We start from the raw sequence: 12,695 nt of genomic DNA on the forward strand, positions 1-12,695 counted from the left end.
CTATTAAGGGCGTTAGCCCAACACAGGGAAACATAGCAGATAAATATTCTAGCTGTTGGACTTCACAGTGTATGGTGGGCGCCGAGCCTCCCACTGAAGTAAGTCAATTGCTTCGTGCACCCAATAAATTACTTCCTGCGCCCCCATATTCTTAAGTATCCCCAAATTATAACTTCCTTTATTTTCTCATTTCTCCTTTGTTGATGCACTCTTAAGGTGCAAATGGCGTGGTTTGCGGTGCGATTTTCATATACTTCAAACGAAGTAGGCTTTTTTTTTTTCTGATTTACATTTATTTTCAGATAACCATTTCAAAAATACATAAAAAAAAATCAGAAAAACATTTCCGAAATTATGCTTGTTACATTCTGGAAGTGAATAATTTCAAAATTACACTTCCGGATAATTCCGGAAATGATTTTGCAGAAGTTATAGAATATATAATTAGTTTAATTACACTTTTTCCTTTCATATCTCAGTCGAACACGACAGAATTATGAAAGTTATTTCTTAGGACTCGGCCAATCAATACGACAAAATCAAGAATAAATATTGCAAGTTGATTCTTTGTTCATGATTGAATATGTGCAAATAGATAAAATAAAAAATCGATGATATTCCCAGTTGACATTGTGTCCACTAAAAGAAACCCAAATTCTAACTAAATATGAATAGGTTAACTACAAAATCTGAATGATTTGTCCTCTAAAACAAACCAAGTTAAATGAACCTGAATATTTTTTTAGACGTGCGTGAACCTGAATCTTAAATTAATACAATATTATTTTATAAAACATATTTTTTCCAGATTGAACTCTCAATTGAGGAATAATTCTTTTTCATCGGATGGGTTGCACTGTTGTCTAGATATTGTAATGATATGTGTGTGTAATGCGATATGTTATTTAAAATATAAATAAATTTTCACGGCTAGATAATTTATCAACAAATATTCAATGTGAAATTTAATATAAAATAAAAAAGATAATATTAAATGATTCAACGGTTGAATTAATATTTCATAATATGTTGAAGAACAATTATTAAGTACTAACCAATAATGTCCTTGAGAAGTGAAATTATCGTTCCAAAGCTTTAAGGTGTGACGTCGACGCGAGCTGCGCGATCAACCAGACAAACCAAGGGATGGAAATGGAACTGAACTGAAAGCATAAGCTTCGCTATCAATTAATGATTATATACACATATATCTATACAGAGAGAGATGGGCTATCAACTTAATTACAATGATGTAAGTTACATAAACATTAATATCATTCAATAACCTTTTCATTGAATTAATAATTTTAACTCAAAATATATTATTGGTTTGTAAGTTGTTGTCATATAGATTATTTTTAAAAAATCTTATATTAATTTAGATTTATTATACTTCATCGTTTTTTAAATGCAATTTGTATGTATATGAAATCTCAGTTAATTAAGCACAAGCTATGCCAAGTGCCAACTAAGATACACGTCCTGCGTCCCATTATAATTTGTGTAAGAAAAAAATTATTTCAAAATAATTTTTATTTTAATTTTTTAATGTAATATTAATTATTTCTTTATTTATATTCTATGTAATATTAATGAAAAAAAATATATAATGATAAAAGATTAATTTTATAAAATAATTATTTTATTTATTTATTTATTATTTTTGTTTGTCTAAAATATTTTAAGATGATAATTATTTTAGGATTAAATAACTATATGTTATCTTGCAATCATTTTTTTATAAGAAAACTAACATTTTTTTTACTGGAAGAAAACTAATATTAATCATTTAATCATTTTACATGCAACTCGTATGTTTACTATGCTCTCTCTCTCCTGTTTCATCTAGCTAGAAGATAAGAAAGTTCGCTTTTTCCCCCCTAAAGATAAGAACGTTCGCTTTGTTTGAATATCTTCGAAGAATAGGAAGTAAATTATTAATATTAAGATGTTGTAGTGTCACTTTAATTAAGATCTAACGTTCTAGATATCTGGGTCCCACTATACGAAGTGAGGATTGGTTCATGCACCTTCTCATCTTCCTTTTTTCAGTTCAATTTTTTTGGACAATTGTTTTCAGTTGAAATTTAATTTATCATTTGTGCTAGATATCATAGTACTAGCTACTGTTGTGTCATCAACGTAGAGAACACAAAGAAGAATGATTATATAAAATACAGAGAAAAAAATGGATTCTGATTTATTTAGTTCATCAAGTTACATCATGCGTATCCATATATTATAGATACCATGATAAAAAAAATAAAAAATAAAAAACATTGTGTGTATCTATTAGAGATTGAAGACCATTCCATTAGAGACTGAAGACGATGGCAATTAGATGCAAAAGTGGAAGTTGGCCTTGAAGAATTTGGATGTAGAAGTAGGAGTTCACAATCTAGGTTAGAGAAGATAATTTTTAAAAAATAATCTTTTAAATAAAATAACGATAATAATGATTTTTAATAATCAATATTTTAAATATTAGCATAACATTTATGTTTTAAATGAAAAAATAAAACATTTAAAAATATAAATGATCAAAATAAAACTTTTAAAATTTAATATATTCAAAACAAAACAAAAAATACAAAAATATAATGGACTAAAAGTGTGATCCAACTTTCTTTTTTTCAATACAATTTTGTTTAAATTGAAATTGTCATTAATTTAAGAATAAAGTCTGAATATTTAATAATAGTGAAGTGAATTTCTTGCAATATTCGTAACTTATACCAGTACCGGAAATTAAGCTAGGGAGTAGCTACTCCCCCGAAGCTTTTGCATGGAGGCGTGGGTACGTACCTCACCTGTCAGCTTGCGAAAATCAGTGTTGATGAATCACCTTTCAGCTGCGCACTTCCTATTGAGTACTTATACAATTTATATTCTGAGATCGAAATGAGTAATTCTTATACAATTTATAGAACAAAGTAAAAAAAAAAAAAAAAAGTTATTGCAAAAGTTTTATATATAAACAATACTCATTATTAGTGAAAAAGAAGAGGCAAGAAAAAGGAGGAAAGATGTAGACATAGTTATAAATATTACAGTAGGATAATTTGAAAGAGTTAAGGAAAAGAAGCAGACAAGAATGGGAGTGATTAGAGCGAGTCCAAACCAAGGAAGGATTCGAGGTTGGAAAAGAGGTGTTTGAGTTGAAAGGGATTAAGACATGGGTTCTTGCTGTCGGGAAAGTTGAGCTTGGCCTTGTCTCCGCGGATGCGCTTGGCGGCATTGTCGTAAGCACGAGCAGCTTCTTCAGCAGTGTTGAAAGTACCCAGCCACACACGCACACCCTTACGTGGGTCCCTTATTTCTGCAGCCCACTTCCCCCATGGCCTTTGCCTTATTCCTCTGTACACGTTCTTCCGTACTCGACCAGTGTTCAAAGTCAAAGCCTTCAACTTCACTCCTGCAGATTTTTATTTCAGATCTAAAAATACGTCTATGTGTGATGTATCTAACACTCAGGGAAAACACACACATACAAAAAAGAAACTGACATAAACAGATGCATATATATGTCATGCTCGATCCCATAGCATCATAGACAAGAAAAAACATCATGCTAGACATGGAATAAAACGAAAAGGTATACCTTGGTTGTTTGGAAGCGGAGGAGGCCTAGGGAGGTTTGGATCCTGGTAGGATGGTTGATGTTTGGAAGAAGAGGTGGCGTGGAAATCAGAGAAAGTGTGAAGCTGATGATGGGTGTTGTGGGTGGTCAATTTCCGACCACTGTTCAAATTCACGTCTATGAAATCAGAAATTATAGCACCCCCACACATTTTCACTTTTGAGAGAGATAGAGTGATGAGTGTTTTTGTTTTGAGAACAGATGAATAATAATATGAGAGAGAAAGGGTATGAATTTATAGAAGTCGGCAAGGCAAGGATCCCTATCTCTGACACTACACGCATGTGGAAATCGGATCTTTCTTCCACCATCACACGGTAGCCATTCAACAAACATTTTTCTAAACTATATTATTTAGTTCATGTAGTTTTAGTTTTCCCGTAAAGAAATGTAGTTTTAATTTTACATTCATTTTTAAATTTTGTTAATAAATTTTTTATTACATCGATTTAGTATTTCAAAGATTTATAACGTGTTTGGTATCTGAGAAATAACGTGAAAAGGAAAAGAGGAACGTGAAAATTAAAAGATATTATAGTCGTTCGTTTAATGAAAAAAAATGACGTGGAGATATTTAAATGATATTATAGTCCATTCTTTTTTAATTATTCACTTAATTTTGTTAGGCAGAGGTACTTATCTTTTAGTATTCAATGCTCTTTATTTAGAAAGTATATAGCATTTAGGTTCCAAGAAGATTAGGAGTGTAGATGAGTCTAGCTAAATCAATTTTGACTAAATTTCTTGCTGAATTCCATCAAAATACTTCAATTTGGATTAGGTCTATTTTGTGCATTTTTTCCTATTAATATCAAATTAAACAAATTCAATCAATGAGTTGAGTCTATCACGTCCGAAAACTTTAAATAATTGTGAATAAATAAATAATAACTAAAAAATATATATTACATTAACGAGTTGAGTTATCTCCTCCGCAAGTTTAAAAATAAAAGTTTGATATCCAAAGTTCAAACCAAAGGTCATCAGATGTATGAACGGACAAAATCAGTCTGACCCAAACAATGCCAAGCCCAGTGTTTGTTTGAGTATAAATAGAAAATATAAAATAAAAATGAATGAGATAAGACGATGGACTCCATATATATATATATATATATAACATTTCTCCTAGCGAGGGTATGCTATTATGCTTTTCTATACTTAATTTATTTACAATTTTATTTTAAAATAAACATTTAACCATTCACTTTTATAAAATCTATAATTTTTTTTAGTTTTTTTTGTAAAATTGGAAATGTTGACTACTAAAAGATTAACATTAAATATAATATGAATTAAATAAATAATCGCGTGCTAGATCACTAAATTTGGGTTACATTACGTTAATCTTTCACTTGTCAATGTTTTTTGAATTTGATGGAAGAATAAATATTATAAATTTTACAAAAAATAAATGATTAAATTTTTTTATTTTAAAATAAGAGTATTAAATTATGAATTTTAAAAAATATAAAAACTGTCTTTATTTTAAAATAGAGAAACTAAAATTATCAATTTAAAAAAAATAAGAGAACCAAAATTACATTTATGCATTTTTTTTTATTTGATTTCTCTATCACATAAATTTGATTCAAATATAATTCATTCCAATGAATTTAACTAAAATAAAGATACATTTTACATACTAAAATTTTAAATAATAATTAAAATTTAGTAAAATTATTCCAATTATTCATTTAATGTTTGGTTAGGAAACTGTTTTGATTTTTGTTTGGCTCGATTATTCCGATTTAAAAAGTAGCATTTGATATTATAATTTAGGAGTTGTATGATTTTTTTTCCTTCTAATTTTAACTCTGGTAGTTCAAGACTAAGTTTTGAAATGAATTATTAGATAATTCAAGAATGAATTTGACTTATATACAACATAAACCGAATCCTTCAAAGTTTATATCATCCTTAATTTAATTTCCTCATTCTTGTATCTTTGGAATGATATTCTTTTTTCTTTTCCTCCTGAAAATGATGACAGAGTTATCATATGCGAAATGGCTGAGTGAGAGAGGTTAGAGGGATTCATTGTTGCTTACGACATACGCAAACCGAAGCCGTATCAGAGATGTACGTACATGTACATTGTACGTACGTGGTTATAACCAACTAGAAAACACCTTCAGCTTGAAGATAGCAATTAAAGATGGGATCAGAGGAAAAAGAAAACCCAGAAACATTGAAGAAAAAAAGAAGTTTGTACATAATACATCATCACATGTTCACTTTAAAATGACGAATGGTGTACGGGTTAGCGATTAATGGCCAAATATAGAATATACAAAAACGACATATTCTGTTACTGCCTGCCTTCGTCATACTTTCAAGTCCCAACTCACTTCTGAGAATATGAGGTGCCTTTGAAATAGTTTTGATACATGTTAGGACTATATTTATAATGAATGAATATTATTTAATTATGGGAGTGGTTGTGTAGACAACATTTTTTGGTCAAAGAGTGGATAAAATTTGAACTCTTCTTTTAAAAGTTATATTTTTGAGCCGCAGTTATAATATAGGAGTTGTATGATTGTTTTTCCTTCTAATTTGGGTGTTATGGGCTTGATGATACTCTAAACGGAGTTGCTGCTAGCTAGGAATTGAAAAAATCTTTACTATGAGAAAACTACACAAAGTGATTTTTTATGTAGACAAATGTGTAAACTCTGATGACACTAAACAGAGTCGTCTGGCTTTGGAATTGTATATACTATGAAGATAGATACAATATGATATCGTATGATGATACCATAAGATTGTAACCGCACCCAGGAAGGATATCACTATTTAGACTGGAAAACTTGATGGCTCCAATTATATCAACTATCGTACTTTGAATTATTAATTTCAAATTACTTGGCATTCTAATAGATTATAGGGTTAATTTCATTATTTTGCCCACACAAAAAAAATTGTCACAATTAAGATATTTTGTGGTGGATTTCCCTTTAAACTGCCACAGTTAAGAAGACATTTTGTAACATTTTTTTCATTAATTGTAACTGTGTGGGAGTAATGTTTGCAATGTTCTGTAAATCTGTAAATAGGGATCAATATTCGCGAAAAACTTGAGAGCAAAATTCACGGGACTTTTAGCAAAAGAGTGTAACTTTTTTTCCAATTTTCCATTTAGAATTGATTTCAAATTATAATCGAATAAGTTATAACATGTGATTTTTAAGTTAAAAGTCATAATATTTTTTATGATGTATTATTTTTTTATTTTTTTTTAACTGATTATTTACAACTTCATTTTAATTTTTTTTTATTTGTGACTTTAACGTCGTATATTTTTTTTTTAATCTTATAACTTTGAAGTGGTAAGTTTTTTTTTTTATCTTTAAAGTTTTTTCTTTTAGAATTTTTATTTATTTTTTTCTTTTGTTTTGCTTTCAATTTTTTAAAAAGTTGTAAATATTTTATTTATTCAATTATTTAAATATTATTTTATTTTTTATTACTATTTTATTTAATATATTTTGCATACTTAAATTCTAGATAATTCTTTAATAATGTTATTGAATTTTATTTTTTTTAAAATGAAATAAAAAACTAACATAATGTTTTTTAATTATTTTTTGAATATTTAATTTATTTAAATACTTAAATTTTAAAAAACTTAAATTTTTTAAAAAATGTTAAAATATTATGTTATTAATATTAACTCATACTCATAATTTATGAAATAATATTATTTATTTTATATAATGGAACTTACTATTAAGAACATTTAATAATTTATTAATAAAAATAGTTATTAAATTAAAAATAACATAATACATAAATATAAAATAAATAATATAAATTAAAAATTAACATAAAAAATAAAAAATATATTATATTTATTTAATAATTAAATAAACAAAATTATCTACAATTTTTTTAAAATGAAAGCAAAACAGAAGAAAATAAAAATAAATAAAAAATTCTAAAAGGAAAAACTTTAAAGGTAAAAAAAATAAAAAACTTATAACTTTAAATGTAAGATTAAAAAAAAATTATACCACTTTGAAGTCATAAATCATTGTTATGACTTCTAATTCAGAATTTATAACATTTATTATGACTTATCCCATTTTCAGTAATAATTTAAAATTGACTCTAAATAAAAAAATCAAAAAAAAAATTGTACCTTCTGGTAAAAGTCTCAAAATTTACATTATGAAATTTGGGAACAAAAATACAATCAAGCCTAGTTTATACAAAGTATGCAAGAATATATAAACTTAATTCATATTCTACAGAAATTTCTTAAGGCTCGCGAAATTAGGCCCAAGATTTTCCCGAGTCTATACATAAATTCACAAGCAAAACAAAATCGTCCAGCGAACGAGGGAACAAATATTCTGTAAATCAAATTTCTTTCCATAGAGTAACGGGAAGGCATTCTCTCTTCACAATTTTAAGAAATAACAAATGTCTTTCTTAATATGCAAACAATCCAAACACAAGATAACAAGTAGAAAAAGAATATGGCAATCCTATTAAGTGCAAATCTGGGAGAAGGCAACGAGAATTTTAATTTCAAGACATAGCCAAAATGAAATAAACCATACATCACAATATCATATGAAGGGTGACAACATTCAAAAGCAGTCCTTATGTATCACCCCCTAACTATAAAGGCCAAAGGAAATGGGGGTTGTTGGTGATGTAAAAACCTATATGGCATGTTAAAGGAAAAAGAAAATGACAAAAGAATTCCTAATCAGCCATCTTAGCCAACCGGTGAACAGTGCTTCTAGCAATTCTATTACCGGGATCAATCTTCAGCACAGTCCTAAGGTCTTCAGCACCAAGTCTGTACTTTTCCATACTCTCATATAACAGAGCACGCTGTACCAGGACAGATACATTGGTTTCATCATTTTCAAGAACCTGCACAACAAATACTGATTCAGAACATTCCTTATTATTATATGCTGATCAAGAGAAAATGACATGGTTCAGATCATCATAAAAGGCGACATAAATGCATAGTGGAACTCATGGACCGTGAAGCCATCCATCCTAAACTTTAAAACTTCAATTACTGAATTGAATAAACATGCTGCATAAGGTCTTGAGCAAAATATAAATAGAACCAGGCACTAATCTACTAGTGGAGTTTAAAGCTAAAAAAGTATTTACTAGAACATGGATATTTGAGCACAGGGCTGTCAGAAATTAATTTTGAAATTTCAAGTCATGTCGTGATGTATGTTTTTATTCCATAAACCCAAGCACTAGTAGCTAGAAATAAGGCAACAAACTAATTATGAATTATTTACTCAACTTAAGACATTATGTCCTGGTGGTTCAAGTATGACTATAGAACTTTTCAAGGAGTTCTATAGCAGTAGGTGTTGAATCAGTTGAGTTACAAACCAAGTAGGTCATGGATTCACTTTAGAGGGAAATGTGAAAAGTTATACAAGTTGCTGAGAAAATCAAAGGAGTTGGATATAAATAACTTCATAGATTGTTATACACATGCAAACTTTTTATCACAATCTCTTGAAGCAATATACAACGCAGTATAAAGAATTGACAAATTCTCTTGAGCAAACCTGGAGAAAGAACGGACAGGCTTTTTTAGATCAGCCCTTGGAGCAACCTTTACAATCACACTTTTTTTTTTTTTATAAAAAGAAAGATGCAGAGAGAAAAAAGGTACAACAGAAATCAGCCACAAAGCAAAGGATGAAGATCTAGTAGAGAATGTGAGAGAGGAAGGTCAAACCAAGTAAGGCCAAGGAACAATGACAGGACCACTCCTCAATGCTCTATTTGCAAGAAAAACAATTATGATAGCAACCAGGGCTGGTCTAAACAATGTACCAAAAGCAGAAATTCAGATCACAAGGTGAAACTATCCAATGAAGGAGAAGAATGAAGCTTGTTTTTAGAAAACATGGAAGGCACATCGTAGCATATTTTCTATGTATCTAGCATCTCCAAATAGAAGGGAGTCTGGTATATTGACAGTGGTTTCACTAGTGAATTTTGATGAATCTAATAAGTTAGAAATTAATTCATATATTTCTAAAGTCACGATGCATGTAAATATAATCACTAGTTCCTAAAGTAAGGCACTACTCTAATTAGGAATTACTTCTTAAAACAAGGCACTATGTATTCATGGTTCAACCGTTCAAGTGTGTTATATTCCTTAAGCTTTTCTAAGGATTCTATAACAAGTAGGTGTTGTATGGGTTGCAAGGCAAGACCCAAAGAGGTAATAAGAACTTTGTTTTTATCTCCTTGCTCCAAATATGTTTTATCACACCTTGCATTTCCTGCAGAATCTAATATTTTCTAGCAAGATTAACCTTGTTTTCATCTCCTGCCTTTTAGCCAGTTAATTCACCAACAGTATAACACATTGCAGCTAGCTCTTTTAAATCATCCAACAATTCAATCTTAGCAACACAGCAGACAATAGTGATATAGCAACTCAAAAAATCATGTGATACCTTTGTACAATCTGCAACTGCCTTTTTATACTCCCCAACTTCTTTGTAACACGAAGCCCTGCACGACAAAACCTCGACAGTGGCCGCACTATCCCCAGCTTTCTGTAGAAGGATGACGGCCCACGAAAGCCACTTAATAGCATCGGCAAACTGCCCCTGCTTGTAATTGTCCATCCCTTTGCCTTTGGCAGTGGAACCTGACACCCCGGAAGGAGGAGGAGGCAGCCCCTCAAGCTCAGTAGTGGTGCCACCTACATCATGGCCTCCCCCACCAAACTCCGAATCCAAACCCCAATCATCCTGTGTTCCAAATCCATCAGAGGCCGCAGCAGCACCTCCACCAGAGGCCGAGGAGGAAGTTGCCGTAAAAAACATGTCCATTGGATCACCACTATCACCTGATCCAGTAAAATTGATATCAATTCCAGGAGAAGCAGTGAATGGAAACGCAGTGGAGCTGGGTTTGGAAGCATTTTGAAAATCACCAAAACCATCGTCCCCCAAATCAACCTTTGGTCCTTTGGGAGCTGAATTAAGAGTAGCAGATTGCTTGGATCCAATACCAGACAAAGAACTAAAGGGATCCTTGTTATTAGAATTGGTTCCAATTCCAGTACCCATGTTTCGCAATGAAGGACCCCCAAGATTGAGAGTGGTTTTATTGGCACTCACATTAAAACCCCCAGAGGACGATGCCCAAGTAGAACTGCTCTGCGGCGTGGAACCAGTTTTGGGCAAAGAATCAGCCATATTTCCCATTGAAAAGGTGGATTTATTGGGCGCGGGAGTGGGAGCATTTTTAAGAGGAACGTTGGTCTTGGAACCCTGGCCCAAAGCAGAACTTACCAAATCTCCGAAAAGGTTAGGGTTCTTATTGACGATCCCGATGTTTTTGGAAGCAGAAGAAGGTTGAGGGGTTCCCCAGCTCTTGCCGAAGATGTCTCCGACCATGGAGGGGGGGCCACCGGGCAAGGCGGTGGTCTGAGTGGGGGAGGGTTGGTGGGTCCATGCAGGTTGTTTATTGGGTTGGGAGGAGGAATAGGAAGCGGTGGTGGTGGTGGAATAGGAAGAATAGGGAGTTGGTTTGGGGTTTTTCTGGTCGTTAAGGGATTTGGGACGGTTGGATCCGATGCCGAGATCGAAATCGAAATTGAAGTTGGAATTCATTGCGCCAAGGGAAGGGAAGAGAGGGCGTGATTGAATGGAAAGAAAAGAAAAGAATGAATGAGATCTGCTACGGTGGATTGGAAAATAATCTCGCATATGCCTTATCTAATCTAATCTTCCGGAACATACCACCTGTAATCAAATCAAATCACAGTTTAATTTCATCATGAAATAATTTCTGTGTTTTTTCAATTACAAAATTACATTAATTATTTGAAAAATAAACAATAAAAGAATATTTTTATAATAAAAACAAACTCTTAATAGACCTGACCCTACGTTACGAGAATTTATACTTTTCCATTCTACAATGTACTCGGCAATTTTCTTTCATATCGCTCCTTAAGAAGGCAATTACACCAATTTCATTGATAGAGCAAATGCCATTTATATTTATACCTATTGAATTCAGGTTGAATACTTGAATTGTTGTTGATATCTATTTTTTTTTTTTTTTGAAAAAAAATCTCTTTCATTGACCTCATTTGAATAATAAACTAAGAGCCTCAGAGGTACGGGTTAAGAAGAATAATACATGACATTATGATATAAATTAAGAAAATTGATAAAGTTTACAATTATTAAATATTAGCATAATTTAACTCAAGCTCAGGAGCATCAATATAATTCATCTTATTGTTTCCCACGACAATGCTACCAAAGATTTATCACACATGTATATTTTTTGCATAGAGATAAAAAAAAAACTTAATATATCACACATGTATATTTTTCGCATAGAGATAAAAAAAACTTAATTTATCACACATGTATATTTTATCACAAACTCAACCATTATTTAATAGTTATAATACATGCTCTGGGCACCATTGCATATAGCCAACTTGTTAGCTATGACAATTCAATTATTCAAATATTAAAGAATCAAAGCAAAAGCAGCCCCCGATTTGTTCGACCTCGTAGTTACAGCACACTAGAATAAATGCCCTTGAATATTACCCAACTTAAACAAAAAAAAAAAGGCTCTTTACAAAAAATGTGAAAAACAAAACCAGCACTACATTAGGCAAATTTCCAAGATTCGAATAGAAGCAGATTGTGGGCCAGAGGGCAAGAAATTAGATCAAAACTGTCCCGAAATCATTATTCACACTAGCATAGAAAAATTGATTTATCAGTAAAACAATTAAGCTTGTGTTTTGATGAGTGACACGGTGATGCAACCTCAATCTTTTTTCATGGTAACATTGAAGCAACCCTTTGTTACTTATGATTTTTCATGGTCACACCACGATTTAGACTACCAGAATGTATCCAAGCACGAACTAACTAGCACTGGCTTTTGAGAGAAGGAACATATATCAACAATTTTAACTAGACAGTGCTCGTAAATAACTAGACAGGGAGATGAACATGCAGCAGTCTGTCCTACCAACAGTGTTGAGCCGAAAACAAGGCCT

At 31.2% G+C, this 12,695-nt stretch overlaps 2 protein-coding genes across 4 annotated transcripts; both read right to left on the bottom strand.

Annotated features, from left to right (window-relative positions):
- Positions 1-2,958: 2,958 nt before the first annotated feature.
- Positions 2,959-3,850, bottom strand: LOC100527415 (APETALA2/ethylene responsive factor-like protein). Its single transcript, NM_001248822.2, has 2 exons — positions 3,602-3,850; positions 2,959-3,415 (listed from the first exon to the last, which is right to left on the bottom strand). Exons 1-2 carry the CDS (start codon positions 3,789-3,791, stop codon positions 3,105-3,107), a joined length of 501 nt encoding a protein of 166 aa, NP_001235751.2. The 5' UTR covers positions 3,792-3,850; the 3' UTR covers positions 2,959-3,104.
- A 4,343-nt stretch (positions 3,851-8,193) lies between these two features.
- Positions 8,194-12,252, bottom strand: LOC100799789 (aggrecan core protein). 3 transcript variants are annotated; one of them, XM_014778218.3, is made up of 3 exons: positions 11,549-11,636; positions 10,108-11,406; positions 8,194-8,530 (listed from the first exon to the last, which is right to left on the bottom strand). In XM_014778218.3, exons 2-3 carry the CDS (start codon positions 11,368-11,370, stop codon positions 8,357-8,359), a joined length of 1,437 nt encoding a protein of 478 aa, XP_014633704.1. In that variant the 5' UTR covers positions 11,371-11,406; positions 11,549-11,636; the 3' UTR covers positions 8,194-8,356. The 3 variants fall into 3 exon arrangements, with proteins under 3 accessions (XP_014633704.1, XP_003528629.1, XP_040873359.1); XM_003528581.5 differs by having other exon boundaries at positions 11,544-11,636; XM_041017425.1 differs by having other exon boundaries at positions 10,108-12,252.
- Between the last annotated feature and the right edge of the window lie 443 nt (positions 12,253-12,695).

The sequence above is a fragment of the Glycine max genome, chromosome 7 (assembly GCF_000004515.6).
Source record: "Glycine max cultivar Williams 82 chromosome 7, Glycine_max_v4.0, whole genome shotgun sequence".
NCBI classification, from domain to species: Eukaryota; Viridiplantae; Streptophyta; class Magnoliopsida; order Fabales; family Fabaceae; genus Glycine; species Glycine max.